The sequence below is a fragment of the Urocitellus parryii genome, chromosome 6, assembly GCF_045843805.1.
Source record: "Urocitellus parryii isolate mUroPar1 chromosome 6, mUroPar1.hap1, whole genome shotgun sequence".
NCBI lineage: Eukaryota > Metazoa > Chordata > Mammalia > Rodentia > Sciuridae > Urocitellus > Urocitellus parryii.
In genome coordinates this window covers 81,555,546-81,579,114 of record NC_135536.1, presented here as the reverse complement: position 1 = coordinate 81,579,114, position 23,569 = coordinate 81,555,546, and the positions used below count along the sequence as shown (strand labels likewise).

The 23,569-nt window shown below is 41.2% G+C and overlaps 1 protein-coding gene across 1 annotated transcript in view; it reads left to right on the top strand.

Moving 5' to 3' along the window:
* The window catches only part of Ryr3 (ryanodine receptor 3), a 364,780-nt gene that overhangs the window by 307,907 nt on the left and 33,304 nt on the right, over positions 1-23,569 (top strand). Inside the window, exons 68-83 of the mRNA XM_026390365.2 lie at positions 783-870; positions 973-1,065; positions 5,671-5,685; positions 8,335-8,505; positions 8,793-8,852; positions 10,376-10,507; positions 11,161-11,273; positions 14,396-14,492; positions 16,094-16,200; positions 16,700-16,751; positions 17,670-17,726; positions 18,671-18,770; positions 18,919-18,998; positions 20,473-20,549; positions 23,168-23,241; positions 23,493-23,510. Coding sequence (XP_026246150.2) covers positions 783-870; positions 973-1,065; positions 5,671-5,685; positions 8,335-8,505; positions 8,793-8,852; positions 10,376-10,507; positions 11,161-11,273; positions 14,396-14,492; positions 16,094-16,200; positions 16,700-16,751; positions 17,670-17,726; positions 18,671-18,770; positions 18,919-18,998; positions 20,473-20,549; positions 23,168-23,241; positions 23,493-23,510 — 1,334 coding nt within the window. The remainder of the gene's footprint in view (positions 1-782; positions 871-972; positions 1,066-5,670; positions 5,686-8,334; positions 8,506-8,792; positions 8,853-10,375; positions 10,508-11,160; positions 11,274-14,395; positions 14,493-16,093; positions 16,201-16,699; positions 16,752-17,669; positions 17,727-18,670; positions 18,771-18,918; positions 18,999-20,472; positions 20,550-23,167; positions 23,242-23,492; positions 23,511-23,569) is intronic.

The window sequence follows — 23,569 nt, the reverse complement described above, 5'->3', positions numbered from 1 at the left end:
GAGCTACTCTCTGCAGATACTTGGAAATGGCAACTTACCTAACCCTTTAGAAGTATAATTTAATTCAAATATATAAGGCTTAGGGGTAAGAAAACTTAAAAAAAAAATTCTACTCAATTTAGCCACAATATCTTAATCGTAATTGTGATATTTCTTAATAAGCCTTTTTTAAAAAAAATGGCTATTTATATGGAATTTCCAAATAATTTTGGATGTCATGGGAGATATTTGGTCTCTGCTCATACACTTCAAATGACTGTGAAAAACATTGTTACGTATTTCTTTTATAAATCTGGTTTGAAAGGAAACCAGATAGGGCGTGACTTGTTTACAGTGCGCAGAATTTCAGAGGCTTGACAATGACAATTGTCAAGGGCAAAACTAGAGGTCATAGTGACCAAGACTTTCCTGGGCTTTCCACCCTTATGTATTAAGAGTTCTGTCCCCAAATTTAGAGCTTAAACTTAATCCTCTCGTCCATTTAAAAAAGAAATGAAACCTATATATGACAAATTTGAAATGTTGATTTCTGACATCTGTTTGCTAAGATAATTTTTGAATCCTTTGATTGAAAACAGAAATGGTAATTGTAGGTCCTTCAAAAATGTCTACCCCATTTAATACCTGCATCTAAGTGTTTAAGATCTTATTCTCCCTGATTATCACCTTCATGTGAGAACGCAGTTTTCACTGGGTAAGTGTCTGCTGGTGCAACTTGGAGGGTGTGACTACTGTAATCCTTACTGAATTTCATAAACCTGTTCATTTACTTTTCAACCCAGATCTAACTGGCTCAAAAGCCCCGATGCTGATTCTGACCAGCTCTTCCGCATGGTGGCAGAGGTCTTCATCCTGTGGTGTAAATCTCACGTAAGGACACCTTTGGGTCCTGGATTTAGGATGGTTGTGAAAGGCTGTGAAAGCTTGAGAGGCTTTCTTATAATGTTTGCTTTTTTATTTCCCACCATTTAGAACTTCAAGAGGGAAGAGCAAAATTTTGTGATTCAGAATGAAATTAATAATTTGGCATTTTTAACTGGAGACAGCAAAAGCAAGATGTCAAAAGTAAGTCCTTAGAAGTCAATTCCAGAGACTCTTCAACCTTGACTTCAGCCATGACTTGGATCTGTTTCATATTTTCTGGGTATTAACCCTGTACTTCATTTAGGCCAAACTACATAACCAACAGTCCCGACTGTTGTTCTCTGAAAATGAGCCACGGAAGAAACTGCTCTTCGATTAGCATGGTCATCACATTCTGTGAATAAATAGCTGCTTGTATGTCCGAAAGTTTAAGTTTCAAGACTTGCCTAAGGCATTTGAGAGGTCTCCAAAACAAACCTGCTGTTAGCAGTTTTAAAATAGAACCACTTCCTGTATGGTGAAGCTACAAAAACGCACATACTTCGAGCCACCTATTGATTAGCTAGGAGGAAATTACCTTGCTTGGATGATTTCGATAGCGGGTGCTCTTACATTGTGCTTGTTTTCCTCCTCTCTGGAACATCCAAACCTATTTTATTTCAGATATGTTGACCTCTTAATGCCTTGTATTTATTTTCCATGACAGTTGCACCCAGAAAGCCAAACATTTGTCCACCTCCCTGCAGGAAATGTTTGAAAGAGGGCATATCAGACACCTGCCTTAAAATATATCTATCTATGAGTAAGCTGTGGGGAGGAACATAGCTGGGATACAAGAGGAGGAAATTGCCCCCCAGCCCCTCCTGAGTCAGCTCTGCACAAGGCTTGGTTGTTTTGATTGGAGAGAATTCCCAGACACACTCCTTCAGGTGTAGATACAAAAGCAAAGCTTCCTTAAATGGGATGTGTTATTGCCAGCTTCTTACCCCTGACTCTGTCTCCCTAAGAAAAGTGCTTCAATGAAGGTTGGCTGTATATGTCAAGTGTAAGTCACCTATCACTCCTTAGATGCACATCTCTCTCATTGGTGGTGCAGTGCTGCCTTTGAGATTCAGGAAGGAGGATTGTGCTTGGGAACCTCTCAGAAGTGAAAGTCAGTTCTGAAAAGATGGGAGTCATGGCTTTATAGGGAAGACCTTGGCTATCTTTCCAATAACAATTTGGGATGGAGGACCTGTGTTTATGGGATTGCAGAGAAGGGAGTGGTATGACATCAGAAACGAAAATCTCAGCCCCTGAAACTTCACCAAGGGTGGAGCTAGGTCTGGTTAGCTATAGTCGCTGTGAACTTCCTGTCTCATCATCTTTTAGCAATGTTGGCACTAGCACTTCTTCCAGCATCTAAAAATTGACTATTGTATGTTTAGGACTCACTCTTAAGTATGCACCAGAATATACTTTCAATATATTTATACATTGCTAAATAAAGTTTTATTATTTAAAGCAAAATTGTGCACATACAAAGCAGAGGAATCCACATACAAAGTGGATCCTTTTGTGCTTCACATAATTTCAATTTCCAAAATTCATTTTGTATTCACCTTTTAGTAAACATATCAGCTCCTGTGAGGTGCATAAGATTGGAATTTTCAGATTCTAGCTCCCCAAGACATCTAAGATTACCTCTGCAGGGTCTTCTTACAGCCATCATAGACTCCCCTTTAATCCTGTCTTCCTACAGAAAGTCAATTGATCCCAGGCAGATCCCATGCCGTCTTCAGCTTAAGGGAGCTCCATGGGCTCCTAGGCTGAACCAGTTAGCATCCATCGTGATTGACAGGGGCTGGCAGCAAAGCAATGGAAATTACTCTGATAACAGGATTTGGATCCCAGATGAGCAGAAATGGCAAAGACCTCTCAACATTCTGGTGATGAATAGATACTCAGGACCCTTGGGTTTACATTTGGAAAGAGAGAAAGTGACAGAAAAATGACATCTCACAACTCACCTACTAACAAACTAACCTGATATTTTATTCATTCACATCATGAGTGGGGAAAGGAAGATGTTCTTTTCATCAGAGGATAGTCATGTTTGGAATCTGTTGGTAAAGTCAGGCCTCAGGAGCAAGTTCTTCCATTTCATTTCCCTGTATGTTGTATGCCAGTTATTTCTGAGGCAATTGGGATGAGGTCAAAGTTATAATGGGATTCAACTGCAGGCCCTCTGTCCATAGATGAATAACGTTTTCCCTGCTTTTCAGAGTAACAAGTGTTCATATTGTTCCTGATGCCTCAACTGTAAAAATAGTAGTAAATAGACTGTAATAGACTATTTACTAGTAGTAAATAGTAGTAAATAGACTGGAAACTGAAAGAAAGCCAGGTCCTTGGCCCCACTGTTGGTCACAGCTATAGCCTTGTACCATTCATTTAATTCCTCTGGGCCCCAGATTTGCCAATCCATGTAATGGGGCTGAACTTTTTGTCTGACTTCACAGCTCTACTAAGATGCTCTGGTTAAGAGTTAGTCTTCAACTATATCTCTAGATCAGAATAACATTTGATAAGTGCAGGGCTTTATTTAAGACAGAGAGCTGCCACACCTCCAATAAACAGTAGTCCATAGCCATTTCTGGTGTTTCTTGGATGTAGGATTACATACTGAGGAGCCAGGAGGGGGTCTTCTTCCTTACCAGTTGAATCCCTATTGCCTTTTGCTTACCTGCAATTTAGATGTTCTCTCTACTACCTGGTCAGAATGGGTTCCTGTTGCCTTTGCTTGCTTTCATGTCCACTCTGAACTGAATTCTGGTGTTGTATAAATGAAATTAGCCTTAGCTCCCATGGCAGCCTTTGTGGAGGTGTGTGCATGATGCTGCATGCCGCACACACTGAGTACACCACCGCATACTCAGAAAGGGCATGGGGAAAATATACAGTGGACTGCTCAGACTTGATGACCAGAAGGTCAGTTCAAAGATACATTGTTTTTCTGATAAGCTAACATAGATTGTTTCCTGAGAGCTCATTGTATATTTTGTTTATATAACACCAGTTTGCGATATATGTTAAGCTAAATGTAACTAAGCTGAGCAAGTGTCTTTTTTGTTTTGTTTTAAACTCGTTTTGTTTTCTGGGAAAATGGCAGCAGCTTCCTCGGAGGGGAATGGTAAGTTAGAATGTGGTTGTAACAAGAAATGCCAGTTTCTTGACCAAGGTTATAAACCATAACACCCCAGAGCTGAGGTATGGGAATGAGGGCACTTCAGGGTCTGAAGCCCTCCACCCATGGAGTGATCTCGGCAGATTTAAGAACAGGAATTATTTTAGAAGAAGGTATCTTTGAGTTTTCAAGGGCATTCAGAGCATATGAGGGAGTTTTCTTCTTGCTCTAAGCTGAAGAGCTTCTTACTCACTGTCTTCTCTCTTTCATTTCCTCCCTCTGCCTCTTTATTTTTAATTTTCTCTATTCTTTTGTTCCTACACTGCTTCATTATGTTCATAGTCTGTGTCCTCTCTATATATTTGTCCCTCCCTTCCTCCCTTTTGGTCTCCCCACCTTGCCCCTGTCTTTCTCCTTCCCTCCCTCTTTTTTCCTCCATTCTTTTTCTCCCCTCCAGCCCTCCCCCAACTTCTCTCATGGCCCACCTTCTTTAAGTGCTCTTTCCTTTCCTCTCCTCTCCTCTCATTTGTAGTCCAATTGCCAGAAAATCTCCTTGCCTCTAATGCTTGATATTTGGTAAACTTGTCTTGACTTGCCCTTTCAGTGGGGTAAGACCTTCCCACGGCACAGGTTTGCCTTTGTGCACGAGCCTGATGTGGACTCTCCCGGTTCCCTTGGTGCAATCCACCACTGGGTGCGATGCCTTCATCAAGTTCCATTATCCTGGAAGAGTCCGGTTTTTCCAAAAGGCCTATGCATAAAACCATCTGTTTGATCATAAACTACCACTGAGGGCTTATAACCTAAGTGTGGGGAAATGAAATTATGTTGAAGGTATATGAATTGAAATTAGGGAATTGCAGTGAGTTAACTTATATTAGCAATATGTGAAGAGTAAAATTAGAACCTGTAGGATGAGGGTGCGTTTGAAGGTCACAATGTAAGAAGGAAGATGCTCCATTCTTTGGACTATGGGATGATCCCAAAGCACTTTGGATATTCCCAGAGTACTTTTTAAAAAGCAAACCTTTTAACAGAAGCACAATCAGGGCTCAGTTCTCCCCTCTCTTTTGTAGCCACTGACCTGCTGGAGTTGATAATGTGGTAGGTGAAAGGAAGAAAAAATGGGGTCTTTGGTCACATAACAGATTCTCCAGCCCACCCTGGTGAACGAAGGGAAATGGATGAGGGAAAGACTTTACATCTAAAGAGGTTGTGGAGGGGAGGGGGACTAGGGATATAGCTCAATTGGTAGAGTGCTTGCCTTGCATGCACAAGGCCCTGGATTCAATTCCCAGCATCCCCCCCCCCCAAAAAAAAGAGTTCATGTGGGCACCAGATCTGAGTCCAGTGGACTGGGTCTGAGCCACACCCCTTAGAAGATTGCTCTCTAAGTTGCCCCTTCCCCAGGGTGAATTGCTGGTCTGGGTGTAAGTCTTTCTGACCAAATTAACCTCCATCCTAACCTTCCACTTGGTCTTCATGCTATGTTCACGCCCACAAAAGTTGAGTTTCTGCCACATTGGCTGAGAACTGGGACTAAGAAGCTATGAATAACATGTGGTGCTTTCTGCCTCGGACCCCTTGCTTTTCCTGACTGACTCTTCTCCTTGTTTCTTTTCTTTTGTCTTTCCACACAGGCCATGCAAGTAAAGGTACAGGTCAAATGCATGACGTGTCTTTTCTGTCCTAGTATTAGAGGTGCCAGGCTCTGGCCCCCTCTGCACTGTGATCACCATGGGGGTGGTACAGAATGGATTTTCTCACCTGGAGGTCCCCAGGCCTGCTCCAGGGAAGACAACTGCCTGTCAAAGAGTGAATGTAGGCCTACCCACCCTTGGAAAGGGGAAGCCGGGGAAGCCAGCCAAGCCTCGCCCTAACCGAGGTCTCCTTGCCATCTCTGCTCCCTTTCCCAGCTGCCCTCTCTGTTAGCTTGGTGGCCACCACACTAACAGAGATAGGGATGACTGACAGGGCTTGAGAGCCTGGGAGACTGGCTCTGCTGTGGTGCCACTTAGGGTCACAGTTCTATTTTCTGTTAGTGGCCTATTCACAGTCCACGTGTTCTGCCTCTTGTTCAAAGTTCCCATAACTCCAAGAAAGTCTTACAAGGACAAAACTCAAGGTCTGAAATCAGACAACCATGAATTTTTGGCATACAGTGAGCATATGGTAGAACAAACCCTGAGGCAGTTTTCCAATTACCCCTAAATATTATTATATGGACATTCTTCCCTCTCTGTTCAGTAATGGGTATCTGCTACTGTTGTCCCAACCCCCCTTTGCCCTAAGATGTGGTACAGAAAGGGAGCTGTAGAGACCAGGTCATATGCAGCTCTTGGAAATGGAGCCCTGTCAAGACAGACTTGCATCTGAAGAACAGCTCAGATGCATATTTGCTGTATGACCTTGGGAAAATTATTTGACTTCCCTGAGCATCATTTTTTCATTCATAAAACTGACATGTTAATACTTCAGTATTGTAGGGAGGATTTAAAATGTTTTATTTCAAGTATCAGGCCCACTGAAGTCATGTCATATGTGTAGCATTTATCATTAGAATATGACACTGGCCAAATCAAATAGAGACTGAGTAGTAAATAAATTATGTAATCAAAACTATACAGTTACACTTTTAGTATTTTACTTGATTGTATACTGTATATTACCATTTTCATTTTACATTTACACATACATGATACCACAGAGTTCATATACACTGAACCAGTTCTATCCTTGGTGGATGATTTGAAGCATCTTCAACAGTAATAGACCATAAATGAGTTTTGTCCTTAGATACAACCTTTAAATTTCACACCTGATGGTAAAACATGCAAGAAAGCTAGCAAGTGCTCAGTAAATGTTAAAACTTGAACCATCTTTGGTGAACCAACTTTCACATTTCAATCTGTTCTGGAACATAAGAAGCCTCCTTTCCTTAGTTTCATTTCTTCCTCCTGCATAATTTTTACTGCCCCTCCCACAGCTGTCCTGGGGGCTGACCTGGTGTTTTGGAGCGCTGGGCACAATGTACCTCTGTAAGTAAACAGCATTCCCAGGCAGTGTTTGGCCAGACTGGGTTTTGCTAGTCAGACACTTCACTGAAAGTGCTGCTGACCCAGGGTTGGTGGAACAAATCACAACTTTTATAAAAGTGCCATTAATGATTGCGACCCTCTTTCACACTTCGAAAAATAAGTCATGAGCCCCAAGGTAGTGTTAATTCCAACTGTCATCTTATCTTTCAAAAGCACATCTCACAAAATGAATTCTGCTCAGCCCAGGAATCCCAGGTCTTAAGTTCCAGAGGTGGCAACTATCCTCCCTTGCTCCCAGAGCCATCTATCTGTATGTCATTGTAAATCACAGTGCTGCTACCTCATTGCTACAAAGACTGCCTCTCCCTCATTTCCCTGATGAGCCTCTGTCCACCCAGCCTTCCCTGCATCAAGCAGATGCCCACTTCACAGAGGTACAGTCCGGCAAGCAGAGTACCATGTGACCAACATTGCTTTTTCTGAATCTGGCATCATAAAATTAGGGTCACTGAAGTGCCTTGTCCCCTTGACTCCACCTTGTATTGTGGGTACTGAGTGTCTTCTGTTTGTTGCCTGGGGCTGCCATTGTCCAGAGCCCAGGGGATTAGATTCCTCTCAAACCTGCTGCTCCACTGAATGAATTTTATGAAAGGTATTGAATAAAAGACAAACACAAATTCCCCTGGATCTAAGACTGCTTTCTTTCATGTCCAGTTTCTCACCTTTCTCCCAGCCAGATCCCAAAGCAGCTCTGCTCTAGAATTTTCCTTTTCCTGTGAGAATTTGCATTGCCCCATCGTAGGGAGTACTAAGCGGGATGCCAGTGCTCCAAAACACTAGCTTCAGCCCTGGAAACAGACCAATGGTCCTATAATGGGTGCTCTGGCACATTTTTGTTATTCCCCAGCATGAGGGTTCTCAGTTATTCCCTGGGGTCCTTTTATCAGTCATTAAATCATTCTTTTTGCAAAATACCAGGCTTTTGTTCATCTGGTCTAGATGTGAGTGAGCAAGACTGTAGGTGTCTGTGATATGTTGTGTGTCTAGTTTTGTGGTTCTGTGTGCATGTGCAGAAGAGAAAGCTCAGGGTTAGGGCTGGTGTTTTATGGCTTTGCTTAACACACCCTTTTGACTACTGCTCTTTGAAATATAGTAAGGCCCAACCCATATTGACAGGGCTACAAGGAAGCAGGCTACCTCTGAGCTGAGATGGTTTCTTTCAGACAGTCACTGATCCCCTCTCTTTATTTTAATATCATCTCCTAGTCTGGAGGACAGGACCAGGAACGGAAGAAGACAAAGAGGAGGGGAGACTTGTACTCCATCCAGACATCCCTCATCGTGGCCGCGCTGAAGAAAATGCTGCCCATTGGTTTGAATATGTGCACACCAGGCGACCAGGAGCTGATCTCTCTGGCAAAATCACGCTACAGCTGTGTAAGCTGCCTATCTGGTTGGGCCGAGCCACCATCTAGGAAGTAGCGGTGCTAGTAATGGTGGGTGGGTGAGGCAAATGAACAGAAATCAAAGTGCACAGAGACATCACACCTTTGTTTTAAAACTAGTTTGGGAGTCAGTAATTTGGGAAGAGTCTCTAGTTTTTCTTCTTTTGTTTAAAAAAAAATCTCAGGAAAATCATGCTTTGACTGTCCATACACCCCTGTACTCTATTTTACATTCCCATGGTGAATTCTAGTAATAAAATTTAATCTCTCTTTCTGCAGAGGGACACGGATGAAGAGGTTAAGGAACATCTGCGGAATAACTTGCATTTGCAGGAAAAGGTATGCTGAGGGAAGAGGAGAACCACATAGGCTGTGCCTTGTCACTGGGTTCCATCCTCCCACTTAGTTTAATTCATCTTTTTAAAATGTGTTCTAAAAGCAGTGTTTGATTGGTAGGACTAGCTCTTTGCCTTCCGTTTTTGTTCTTTCCTTTGCTATTATAAAGTGGATGTAAAACACGTATCTGATGAAGCATGCCTTCCCACTTCCTGTTATATGAATGTCAAACCATAGCAGGGGGGATTAGGTCTCAGAATTCACTGGCTGTGAGACTTGTTAAACAGTGAAATGGACACCTGGGGAAGTTTTAGCACCTCCCACTCAAGTGAGATTTTGAAGCAAAATAATTTTGTATCTAGGTTGGCATAATCAAAACAGAAGTTTTGTTTTAAAGGCCATTTGAGATTTTTCTAGGCCTGTGAATCTAAACAGCTCTTTCCTCAGATACATCATACCCTCAGATGAAGAACTAAGCCTATATAAAAACATCTTTCATTCTGCCCCAAATATACAAGAATGGTGGATAAAATACTCTAGGAAAAAAGGCAATAACAAGAAATCCCAAGAGCCAGGGGGGAAAAAAAGGAGATGCTCTAAATATTATTAATAAGTGAGTGCTGTGGGAGTCCTTAGAGTGCCAAATATGTAACTTAGGGACTAGGGGTTTTAGTAACCTTAAAGGTAAAGGGGCCGGGGACTAATTTCCCCCACTGGGCACAAATGCAGAGTGATAAACTTGCAAAAAATTATCCTTAAAATTTAAATTCTTAAATTTCCTGCAGAGACAACCATGAAACTATTTGGAAAGTTTTCACTTCCTCAAGTAGAGGTTCTAATGTCATTAAATAAAACTCCTCTTGAAAAATAAAGTCATGTAAAAAATTTCAAAGCATGTAAGGAAATCCACCACCACCAGAGGGTCAAGAAATGCAAAACAAGAATAATTTGAGAGATAAGGAACTATAGAAAAGAAGTTAAATATAAATGTAATTAAAATATTAGACATATAAAGGACGACATTACTTTTGAAACAGGAGGAGGGGAGATAGTTTTGGGGAAAAACCTCATAATGATTATGAAAACAGTCATTGAAATTTAAAATTCAATGTATGGATTAAAAAGATAGGCTATACTTAGCTGAAGAGAGAATTTATAAATTGGGATGATTGTTTTAAGAAACAGCATCAAAATTGAAGCACAAAGAGATAAAGTAATGAAAAGATGTCAGAAGAGTTAAGAGATATGGAGGCTAGAATGAGAATTTCCAACATAGCATCATCTACAGTGCTGCAGAAAACAATAATTGAGAGATAAGAGAGACAATAAAAGAGTCTTTTTTTTTTTTTTTTAATGGCACTGGGGATCAAACCTAGGGCTTCACACATGGTAGATAAGCACTCCATCACTGATGTACATCCCTAGCCCAAAAGACAGTCTTGATTCGTATGGAAACCCTGGTAGCCTTTTTCAGAACCAGAGGTACAAGGAATTAATTATTTTTGTGGATCTGATTTAATTTTTAGTCTGATGACCCCGCTGTAAAATGGCAACTGAACCTCTACAAGGATGTTCTGAGGAATGAAGAACCTTCAAATCCAGAGAAGACAGTGGAACGTGTACAGAGAATTTCAGCAGCTGTCTTCCACCTAGAGCAGGTATGGAGTATTTGATCTAAGGAGGGACAAAGAAAGACTACCTTGGGGAATACAAAGCTCCTCTCCACAGTCAATTCTCAATTGCAGGTATCCTTTAAAGACTGAGAATACAGGAGCTGGGGTTGTGGCTCAGTGGTAGAGCACTCACCTAGCACGTGTGAGGCACTGGGTTCGATCCTCAGGACCACATAAAAATAAATAAATAAAGATATTGTGTCCAAATACAACTACAAATGTATGTGTGTGTGTGTGTGTGTGTGTGTGTGTGTGTGTGTGTGTGTGTGTAATTTTTTTAAAAGACCGAGAAAACAAGGATCATCCTATATCATCCTCAAGTATCATTTTGGTGCTTCATCATAGCAGATCCCTCAATTCTTTTCCCTTCCACTGCTTTAAAAATTCTTGCCATTATCTCAAATGACTTTTTTTACTGTTTGTAAAGCTGCTGGTAAGCAATAAGTGGCTAACAGAACATGGGAGAAAGAAGAAAACCCAATACCTTCACAAATGGAATCATCTACTGCTATGTACATTTTTCTGACTACAGTTGAAAGCCAAAGTTCTTCCAGGGTTAAGAAGTCTGGGCTACAGGTGACTCTCCTCTGCCACTCATATCAGCCTAGCATGTACCTACTTGTGTGATCTCTTCACAGGTGGAACAACCTCTAAGGTCCAAGAAGGCTGTCTGGCACAAGCTGTTGTCAAAGCAGCGGAAACGGGCAGTTGTGGCCTGTTTCAGGATGGCTCCTCTCTACAACCTACCCAGGTATGTATTCTGTCCTTTTCTTCTGACCCATGAGCTGGCAATGGCGATTAAGTTTCCTTCCACAGCTGTGCTCTGTTTGGGCCTCTATACTCTTCACCCAAAGAATAGAAATTGGAGTTCTTGGCTCATGGAGCCTTTGGAGTCTGTAGAGTATGATGGCCTGTTAAGCAATCAAGGTAAGCCTAAAACGTGGTGAAATTCCCTAGCGTCCCATACCTGTGCAGCACTAGTACCTACTGTAAAGTCAGCCAGGTAAGCATTGAAGAGGCCCTCTTCATTAGCTGAGGTAGGACTCTTCATGAAGATGTAAAGACTTCTAGAAAAAGGGTTCTGGTTTCTAAAACACTTTATCCCCAAGTCACCAACTGGTCAAGCAATATTTTACTTCTCATGCACTTTGACACCAAAATTGCTGTTTTCTTAACAGATACAGAAGTATAACCTGGGAATCCTAATTTAGCACGGTGTATTTGCCAACAAGATGAAGAAAAGCTAGAATGCCCCAAGAGTACAATCAGGGGCACAGTGCATTTATTTGGGTGTTTTAGCCCATACTTCAAAGTTTAAACAAAAAATGCATGAAGGTTTTTATGAAAATTGTGTGAAACATTCTGTGTCCACATAAAGTATCTATGTCAACTTTCTGTCACTGTGACAAAACACCTGAGATAAATGAACTTAAAAGGAGGAAAGATTTATTTTATTTTGACTCATGGGTGTAATCCATGGTCACTTGGCTCCTTTGATCTGTGCCTGTGGCAAGATAGAACATCATAGCAGGGAATGGGTGGTGGAGTAAAGCTGCTCACTTCATGGCAGCTGGAAAGCAAAAAGAAAGGGAGGAGGCAGGGTCACAATATCCCATTCAAGGTCATGCCTCCATTGACCTAACTTCCTTTCACGAGGCCCCACCTGCTGAAGGCTCCCCACTTCCCAGCAGTACCAAAGGTTGGTGACTAAGCCTTCAACAAATGGCCATTAGTGGATATGTAAGAGCCAAACCATAACAGTATCAGTGACAGACTGGGTCAGCATTGACCACTGGGACTGACTCATTGTCTTTGGTGATTTGGAAACATCCTCATCTTCAGACTCATTGCAGAGTAGGTAAGGTCAGGCCTGTGATCAATAAACAAAGCTGGTGATTGACTCTAAACCTCTGCTTCATCAGCTTCCAAGTCACTGGGAACATCCTCACCTGGTCAGGGAAAGTAAATTGACTTGGATAAGCATACTCCAAATCCCATATACACAGGTGTGTTTTTTGGAATATGAGATCGGGGACCATTCCTCCGCTCAGCCTTTGCTTTCATTGAACTGTGGATCCTGGCCATCATTTATCCAGACTGTCTATTGCCCTGTGCTGAGCCAACTGAACTTTCCTCATTAGAACCTTCATAGATGAAGGAGAATCAGGGCCTCTGAGACACAGAACTGCTCTAGCAGTTTACTGTCTTTGGGACAGACTGAGGCATTACTAAGTCAAGTAGAACTCATGAATAAAAAGTTGAAAAAAAATAAGTCTAATAGTCATGGGCATGAAGGGTGCTGAAGTTCTAGCAGAAAGGTGAAATTCATAGCTTAATGAAAAAAGCAAATATGCATAGGATTTTTGACTTGTTTCCTAGAAATAAGGAATCATTAAAATATATTCGCTTTCCTGTCTGTGTGAGATCCCTACCTGGTACTGTGCTAACGTGGCCTCCAGAAGAGCTCAGTTCCAAGCACATGTCGCCAGAGCAGCAAGGCCAGCTAAGCATAAATCACCTCTCTCAAAATCAACCACTTTTTCCTAAATCCACTGAAAATGTTAGTATTCTCCTTTCACATTTGGGCTATTCCTTCAGTAATTCTACCACTATACAAATAAGTCCAGGAATTCACCATATCCTTGATGTGGTGTAGCTACTCCTAACTCAGAGACTTTAGAAGGGTTACCCTGGGTTTTCTCTCTAGCATGGAAGATTGTAAGTAGATTTCATAAGAGCAGCAACTAACCAAGACGCTCGTGTGGAGACAATTCCTTCCCCACCTTGTGATGATCTGAACTACACAGATTCTTCCAAACTAAAACAAGCTAAATAGATTTATTTTATTATGTGGTAACTGTTTCTCTGGTGACAGTTTTTAAAAGAAAACCTGTATGCTTTTCTCCAGACACACAATTAACAATTTCTTCCTGAGCACCTTTCAACGGGTTTGGCTGGAAAAGGTTAATGAAAAAACTCAGTATGACAGGCTTATACCCATTTTAATGGTAATGTAACCTGTGCACACTCCTCCTCTCTTGATCATGATTTAATATTACCATAAAAACACAAATTTGTACAATTTTTTAAAAGAATTCTGATTGGTCAGATTTTAAAGAAAGATGGCAAAGGTTGTGTTCTACCAAAACCGTGACTAGAGCTTAATGACTCTGGTCTTGACTTTTATCTCCTTTTCTCTCCCTCCCCCCACCATTCCTTTCATATTTAGGGGCTAATATTCTCAAAAGTTAACCCTGGCTTACAGGAAGTGGCTCATGCCAGTTACTCAGATGCCAGGGGTATAGCTAGAATCCCTGAGGCACAGGAAGATGTGCTCGTGATGTAATGTACCCATGTTTCAACTTCCTAAGTAAAAGCCAGAGTACCCCTGCTGGTGTGGTTCCTTGGAAAAGCAAAAAAAAAAAAAAAAAAAAAAAAAGCCACAGATTGATGTTTTCAGCATACTTGAAGCCAAGATTTAGATTGGTTTACCTGATCAAGTGGCCAACCCAAGGAGTGACTAAATTGCCATATTAAAAAAAAAAAAATACTTCAGGACTGTTACTTGACCTAATTAGTTGTCACTAGCGGGAAATTCAACAAAGACCATGTGAGACCAGATTTGGGTAACAGCTACTGCTGTGGCTTGCTTTAACCATTGTTTCCAGAAGGTGCTCCAGTATTTGGGAACCATCTAGTTAGAGAGTTCACTTTTCTTTGCAATGAATGCTTATGGTATGCTGCTGGTGGATCTGACCAATCAGAAGATCAGAATTGTACAAAAGCCTGTCCTGCTTACTAACCATGAACTGCCCAAACTAAAATGACAAGTCCCACAAACCCTCTTGACCTCACTCTCACCCTTCCGCTCAGGCACCGCTCTATTAACCTCTTCCTCCATGGCTATCAGAGATTTTGGATAGAAACAGAGGCGTATTCCTTTGAAGAGAAACTAGTACAGGATTTGGCTGTAAGTACTGACTCAACTGGAGCAGACATGGGTGTGAATGAATTTGATTTTGGTGTTCATATGTGTGTGATAACAGTTAAACCTTCCCAAAGAACTAAATGTATTAATTTGAAAGGAACTAACTGTAAATTCTCAGGGGAGGCCCTGCTAATGGTCATCAGAGCCAGAGGATGAATTTTCACTTGGAGGTGCTAATACTCTTTTCACTCTCATGTTCATCATCATTAGCAACTAATATTTCTTGAATGCAGCCATGTCATGGAGAATTCATGCTAAGTTAAGTTTTGAGCACCACTGGTTGCAGGAGGCCACCCCACCCCAGCCAAGACCTGACATTCCTAATCCATAGCTGTGCTTTAGGGAAGATGCATCTAAATACCTACCCTTCCTGCATTTCACATTTCTGTACTGGCCCTTCAGAAGATTTGGCATGCTCTGTCTCTAACAGACTTTATGCTCTGGAACTACTCAAAAGGACACACAAGGGGGAAAAGCATATTGCAAAGGAACCACAGAGCCTCATCCTGGTTCAGAAAGAAAATAAACTCTCTCATGGTTCTGTTTTCTCCTTCTCCCTATTTCTCCAATTTATATTTCTCTCTTATCACTTACTGTCCCCTAGTTGTACACTGTGCTTCTTATATCTACCCTTTTCCACATTTCTCTTTTCACACTATTTCTTTTCCTCTTCCCTGTTTTTTTTTTTCTCTTAAGCCTGTCTCCTTGTTTTCCTTCTTTTTTTTTTTTTTTTTTTTTGGTGGGGGACAGTCCTTGATTCTTCCCATAAATTTCTGTCGGTAAAAAAAACAATTCCTTGGTTGGCCACTTTTTCAATTTGTGTGAAGTTGACAAATGAGCATCATTTTGATCCTTTCCTCCTTAGTCTTTTACACAGTCTCTGTTGTTCACCAAATACGATCCTCCCTGCCGACTTGGCACTGCTAGGAAATTCACTTTTAACTCTGGCATCAGCTGCTATTTCCCTTCCTGTAAAAGAACAAAGAGAAAAGACTTGATAAGAGAAGTGCCAGGCTTTCAGCTCCAGGACAGTAGCTCTGGGGAACAATGAGAATTTTAGAGTAGAATATGAGATTAAGAAAGCAACATGTTTTGCTGGATTGAATGAAAGATAATACAGACCCCAAATGGCCCCAGAGCTTTGTAACTTTGCACTACTCCATCTCCAGCCCAGTTCTCCAATGGAAATTTTAAGTATTGGCCAGAGAGTGAGTCTCATAGGTAACTCTGCAGGGTTTCCCTCCTGAACTCAGGTGCCCAGAGCTTGCATGAGAGTTCTGCTGATGGGGGTCTATAGTTCTTCCCCTGTAGTCAGCTTTTTTGCTTTTTCTTTTATTTAACCTAAAATTGGAATGTTTCTTTGATTGGCTGGAAAAACATATATATATATACATATATATACACCAACCTTGCATCCTCAGGACTTCTCTCCTGAAGTAAATATGTGGTGTAGTGTGGTTTCTTTTTCTGCTTTCAGTCTGATGCCCTTTGTGCCTTGCGCTTGACCTTTTCTTTGTTCGCATGCAGTTATGTGGCTCATGCTAAGACTTGTGCCTAACACCCATGTATTTTGGTTTGTGTAGAAGTCTCCCAAGGTGGAAGAGGAGGAGGAAGAAGAAATGGAAAAGCAACCAGACCCACTTCATCAGATCATTCTCCATTTTAGCCGCAATGCTCTCACAGAGAGGAGGTCAGCACAACCAGGGCCCTCCTCCCGGGTGGCGGGGATGGTCAGGTCAATCCCAGCTCCTCCTCTTTCAGACAGCATGGGGTGGAAGGGACGTCAAGTTTGAGCTGGCCTATTTGGGGCCATCAAGAAACCTCTAGAGGAACTACATCAAGCCACAGTCCTCCTCATAATGCCAAACTCTGAGTCTGAAGATTAGACAGCCTGATGTTGTAACCTTGTCCCTTAATCCCATGTCAAGCCCATGCTGATTCAAATTTTTAGAGCAATTTCTAAGAATAGAGTGAGGAAAAGTATTTTTTAAATAATTTATCTCAGTGTGGTGGTACACGCCTGTAATCCTAGTGACTCCAGAGGCTGAGGCAAGGAGGATCAAAAATTCAAGGCCAGCCTCAGCAACTAAATAATTCACTTATAATGTAATTTGAGATTTACATGGCTGTTAGTGTTTTCTGAGAGTTCCAAAAAGTAGCCTGCTAAATATTTCCTCCATTCTTTCCAGCAAATTGGAAGATGATCCTTTGTACACCTCCTATTCCAGCATGATGGCCAAGGTACACCAGCATTTTCTGCACATTATCTCAGTCTGTCTCCTTTAGACCTCTTCAGGCATATGGAAACTGTCATGTGAGCAGGAGGATGGGGACTTGGTTAGGCATAGGTTCCAGACATTGCATGAGTCGTGTGTCACAAGGGTAGCATCAGAAATCCACTCTCCATCCTCCTCAGGAAATCCTGAAGCTTTGCAGAAACCATGGCTGCTGGTGGCTAGGCTCATGTGACAGTTCTGTAGCCAGCTAAATGGGGCTCAGGCATATAGACTATCTTTGTATGTTCAGTAGGGTTCAAACACATCTGTAGGTGAAGGAAACAGGTCTAGAAACCAGGGAGAATCTAGTGTTCCAGAAGAGGGAGAGTGTCCAGGGAGATATCACCTGGAAGGATGGTGAATTCTGGAATGAGGAGTGGATGGGAAAGTGCTCCTTCCCAGAAAACTCTCATGCCAGGCAGGAAGGAGGATATGTGGGGTGCAGGAGCACCTCTGCCTTTATCCAGCTACACCACGGGGCCACAATGGGAAAGGGCACTTTAGGATCACATCCCAATCTTATTGCCATTGCCTTGGTGCTGTGTTCAAGTCCCTGCATTCTTTTCTCCATTTACACCAGAACTTTACCAGGGAGGACAGTTCAGGTCAGTGGTTCAACCAGATAGGTGCCCATTGATTATGTGATCTCAGTGTTCCCATTTCTCATCTCTGACCCGCATGATGACTACAAAGATGGCATTTAAACTATAATGTTGCCCTGCAGTGCTCAGAATGTTCCTGGTTTTACAAACTGCTGAAATCCTGAAGAACCTGTGAATTTCAGCCTGTCCCCTGTCTTGCAAAGTAGAAGAGTTTATCGCTTATAAGACACACTCACCTTTAATTTTAATTCTGTCTCCTTTCTCTGCTCCTCGGAACCCAGAGCTGTCAGAGTGGTGAGGATGAAGAAGAGGATGAAGACAAGGAAAAAACATTTGAGGTAAGTTTTCACAAAGATTAAAACAGGGCCACATTCCCAGGCCATCATGATGGGCCTTCAGAGGTGGTGCTGGCTTTAGCATGTGGGGCTCACCCACCAAGTGTATCTGATGTTCCTTCATAAAGAACACCCACCTGTGTGTCTGTGGTCTGTCTCCTGCCTAGCAAGGGAGCAGGCAGCACACTGATCAGCAAACCACCCCACTGGGTTGGTTTCATGGGAGATATTTTGCTTCTTCCTAAATATTATCCTAATAGGAACAAATTCAAGTATCCAAAGTGAAAAATCAGAGCCATAGAGACACTTGGGTGGTTGTTGCACTACTCTTCTATAAATGCAAATCTAGGGTGTGGGACCCTGAAATTGTTAAGAGTAAACTATTTTAAATTGCTTGTGATATTTGATAGTCAATGTACCAAACAGAATAAAACAGAAGTAATGAATGTAATTACATTTCTGGAGAGCTTTGACAATCTAGTACTGAGATCTGGTGGAAAGTGTCTATTAACTGTGGTCTGAGTGTTCTAGATAAGTGGGCATTTTCCTCCACTCAGACAGATATCAAGTTGACCCCTCAGCAGGTCCCCCAGATGACAAAACATTGAAAAAACACATTTTAATCTTAGGTTGCTTACTATTAATTATAGTATCAATGGGAAAGAGATTGTTTTACCTGGCATAACCATAAATGGAAAATTCACCATCAAAACATGAAGGAATTATGGGTAGACAGTTTTGGAAAGCTGGGCAATGTTTATAAATAAACTTCAGAGGTTTATTTTATTCAAAATTATGCCTTCCTCAGGTAACTAAAGATTTTCTCACCTTACTTCAGCCCAGTGAATTTCCTAGAGGCAAATGTGGACAGAAGACAGAGATAGAGATAGGGAAGGAGCAGCAGAAGCTGGGAGACAGATATTTCCCTGAGACTTTTTTTTTTCTAGGAGAAAGAGATGGAGAAGCAGAAAACTCTCTATCAGCAAGCTCGACTGCATGAGCGAGGTGCTGCAGAAATGGTGCTTCAGATGATAAGCGCCAGCAAAGGTGATTTGCCCACTTCTGATGAACCCATGTGACTACCATAGAGAGATCATGCCGTGATACAGTCATTATTAACAAGTCCTCATAAGCCCAGAAGGTGTGATTCACCACCTGTTTCCTTGGTGATTCAATCAACTCTTCACTGTGGCAGGTGAGATGAGCCCCATGGTGGTCGAGACTCTGAAGCTGGGGATTGCCATTCTGAACGGAGGCAACGCTGGTGTACAACAGGTAACAGGATTCCAGGAAGTTGTGCAGAGTTCATGGGGTACTCCATTTGACAGCCATCAGCCTCTTCATGGAAAAGGTGTTGACTGCTGCCTAGGAGGCCATCCAGATTCACCTTGTGGGTGTTTGTCCTTAGTGGCCAATTATGTCAGAGTTGCTGGGAACACAGAGAAAACCAGGGCTTGGAGTTTACAGGCAAATATACACTTAATAAAGAGCTTTTACCCAGGGTTAAAAAAGGAACTTTGCTTTTTATCATAGATGATTTTCTGCAAAAATCTATATATACTCCAGAGGAAGTTTCCTAAGCCTTGGGTTTTTATTTTAGTCCTTTCACTTATTAGCTACTTTACAGTGACCACCTTGTCATTGTGGTTGGGGGTTTGATAACCCCACATGACTGTTATTCATTCACTTATTCCTTCATTCATTTGTTCAACAATTATTCACTGTAAGGGCTGAGGGTGTAGTGAGACAAATAAAACCCCCTGCCAACATGCAGCTGACATTCTATTAGACATTAAATGGGACAATTCACAGAAGCACACAGCAAGGGCCTGGCACAAGGCATTAATTCTATTTTTTTAATTGCATATCTATTTATTTTTGATAAATACATTAAAAGCATACATTGTTGTATTAATTCTGTTATCTGAATTGGAACTGAATGCAGAAGACCAGGAATGCATTGGTATCCCCCAGGCACTTCAAGATATGGCTAAGAGCACCTGTGTGCACCTCTTGGCAAAGTGTCCAACAGACTTTTGACATTCATGAAATTACATCCCAGAGTCTGAGAATATCCAAATCATAACCACTATATTGTGTATAGTTTGCCTAGTCTTTAACTCAGTCTAAACAAATTCTTTAGTAGGAACTGTCATTTGCTTAGTTGTGTCTTATTTTCTGCTTTGTCCACCAGCACTTGCCAACTGACTATCTTGAAGGATCTCTCTTTTTTTAATTTTTATTTTGCTTATTGAAAAAAAAAAGACAAAGTTCCTGTCTTCCCCATAACAGAGAACACAGGAGATGTCTCTTGTGAAAGAAATACTGAGCTTTCAACTAAGTTCATTTCTAAGATTTTTTTCCTGTCTGCCAAATTCATAAGCATGAGCAATTCAGATGATACCTCAGCAACATTAAGCATTACTGTGTCGCAGTCTAGTGCTCATTCCCACATATGAGTGACTTCAAACAGATCTATGAAGTCAAAGGTCTACCTGCTGCTCTAGCAGAAATACTAGTAAGCCTTTATAAAACAAGCCTAATCCATCCAAGAGATTCTCACTGTAAGTAGAGGTTCTGTAAGAGAGTGGGACTCAGACATGTATGTTTTTCTTTTGTTTTGAATTCCGTTGGTGATTCTGATACCCCTGCATCTGGGGATTTGCAGTTATTCTATTGGGATTAAGAGAATCAATACTTGTGGCATAGCTTTCATTGCTTTTCCCTTTGAAATATGTCTCCCTTGCAGAAAATGCTAGATTACTTAAAGGAGAAAAAAGATGCTGGATTCTTCCAAAGCCTTTCTGGTCTTATGCAATCTTGCAGGTAAATATGAGGAAAGCACTCAGCATTTCTTAAAATGGTTCATTATTCAAGAGAAAGGGGGACAGATGCATAAAATTAACTGGCATGTCATGGAATTATTGAAAGAAGGCTCAGGAGTCACCTACTTTAGAAAGCTGAAGGGTGGGTATGGTTCTCCAGCCTCTGGGGTTACATTCAAACAGCATTCAGAGGGGAAATGTAATCTCCGTTAGCCACAGACAGACACTTCACCACTGTTGATGTGTCCCCCACCACACCACAAACTAGGATTGAACCCAAGGCCTCTCTACCACTGAGCTATCCCCAGCCCTTTTTACTTTTTGTTTTGAGACAGAGTCTTGTGAAATTGCTGAGGCTGACCTTGAACTTGTGATCCTCTTGCCTCAGCCTCCCGAGTCACTGGGATTGCAGGTGTGTGCCATAGCAGCACATTTTTTTTCCTACTAACAGCTGTTGTCTTTTTCTCCCCTTTCTCACGTCCTTTTGCATTAGATTCTTTTCCTGGGAGGCTCAGTCTATACTTTTAGTTTCTCAAACGTGTGCCCAGAAAAGTCAGACCAAAAAGGAGTGGGGGAAAGGAGGATCCCTCACTATGACTCAAGACTGTTTTCATTAGACCCATTAGGCACTTTATTAATCTTTGTCTTTAATGATCTTTGAGTATTTTGTCACATCCATTTTGATGAGGTATATCTTAGCATAGGAACATTTTGGTGTAACCTAAAAAACAAAGTATCAACATGTCAGTTTATATTACCAAGTTGTGTAAGCCACCTCTCCTAGCTGAACCCTCTGACAAATAAATAATATAGAACCCAAAGTCATAAGATAACCACTCTTGCTCATTTCAGAAATGATCCAGAAGTCCTTCCAAGAAAAAATATCACCTTGTTCTCTAAAATTCATGTGTATTTCAAATAATCCAGAGCTCATTTGAAAAGAAATCAAAGTTATAATAATTTAGCTCAATTCCCTCTAAGTAATATGATTTAAAATGGAACATTAGGTTTTGCACTTGAAAATTTGGAGGAAGAACAGCTTTTCTTTCAGCAGACTTCATAATTTTGCTAACCTTATTTGATTAGGTAAATATTATACCCTGGCGCAATAAGGGGCTTATTTGAGCTTCAATTTGATCCCTTATTCTCAATACCATTTTTTCCTACTATTAGTTTATTATCTCTCTTAGGAAAAGAAAATGTAATACTTCTAAGTCTGCTAACTGGGAGGAAATAGTACATGTGGACTCAGAAATGGCAAAAATCAAGGCAATTGCTCATGAAATTCTCCATTAAATTTCTTAAAGTTCTCTCACTATTCCATAGTACTCAATATTGCTAAGTTTGTTTGTAAATTTTTTTATAATGATGGTAGGGAGGGACAGGTAACATACACTTAGTCGCCAATTGACTCCTAACACAATTTTTAAGATATGTTAATGGATTTGGGTAATTATAAAAATAATACATATTTTTAAAACATCTAAAAGTGGGAGAGACATTAAAACATTCAGCATTGGTGTTTAGAGATGGAGTGAAGATCAGAAATTTCATTGCAAAGATTCAAAATCAAAACAACTGGGTCCAAATGTCCTTTTCCATGTTATCCTCCCCTGACACAAAACCAATATAGAAGGATAGTTGCTTGTGGTTGCACAGGCCCTTTTTATAGTAGAATTTGTAAAGAAAACAACAAAGATAGCAATAGAAATTTCACTGTTTTCTGTTTAAAATTCACCTGGATTGCAGAACATGTGGTTCTCTAAAAAGAAAAAAGAAATACCAGTATCCTTCTAGTCCTTTGCCCAGTAGTAGGAGGAAGGCTAGGTTTTACAGAGTCTTAATGGACTCAGTCATAAACTTCCCAAGAGTTACATCCTTATAAGACCTTATGTTTTCGAAAACCTAAGTTAGACTCTTTGGGTAAAATAGGAACCCTGTTTGGAAACAATCTGATCATACAGTGCTCTTATTGTCAAGCTTTATGGTTGTTCATGGCTACATAAAATTTGACTGTAGTGGTGACCAGGAGGAGGTTGGAGAAAGTAGGGACAAAAAGACCAGCTTGTCACAAGTTCAGGAACACCTCAGAACACCACTGCCTGTGAAAGCTTACTGTCCATGCTTTTGGCTCCTGAACTATGTAGGATCATCAAAGGGTGTAGCCTTCAAAATCTGGATGTGTTAGCACTCTCCATCAGTACTCATCCTGTGCTCTGAAAGTCACAAGTCCATGTGATCCTCAGAGAAAGAAGGAAAAGGAGGGAACAGTTGATAGTAAACTGTTCCTGAAGAGACCTTAGAAACAGATCAATTCTTCCTCATTTGGGAAGCCTTTCTGAACCTTTGTCTATTAGCAAGGACACAGACTGGACAATGAGAGTTGGAGTGTTTATGACTCTTCTCCATGCTCTTGACAAGATCTGAGTCACAGTGTCTGTAAACATTGCTTGGCACAAAGCCGAGGGACTGCTGGATTTTGAACCATACCTTAATGTGTTAGTCCATCCATAATAATAGAGGGACAGGATATTCTTAGTCAATAGAGACACTGGCATTACAAATCCATTTCCCCAGCATGCATAGCCCTGAACCTTGTTTTCTTTTGTCTGTTAAAAGTGTCCTTGATTTGAATGCCTTTGAGAGGCAGAATAAAGCGGAAGGCCTGGGGATGGTTACTGAAGAGGGAACACGTAAGTAACTAATGAATGCCAAGGTCATTCTCTTCCTGATTAAAACCTTAACTCTTTCTGGTTAGAGCCCACTCTCATGGCTTCTGAATCCCCAAATACTTACTGCGTTTGAGCAAAATGTTTCCATCAGTATTTCGATAAAACCTGCATCCAGGCCGGATGTGTTCATAGAGCCAGTTTTAAGTAAAGACAACTAATTGTGGTTTTGATGAGTTTCTTACTTTGTACTCTTCTCTCTTTCTTACTGCCAGTCATTGTTCGTGAGCGTGGTAAGTTTGAGTTTCTGGCCTGGATTCCTGCCATGTGTGTGAATCCTAAGAGATTTAAT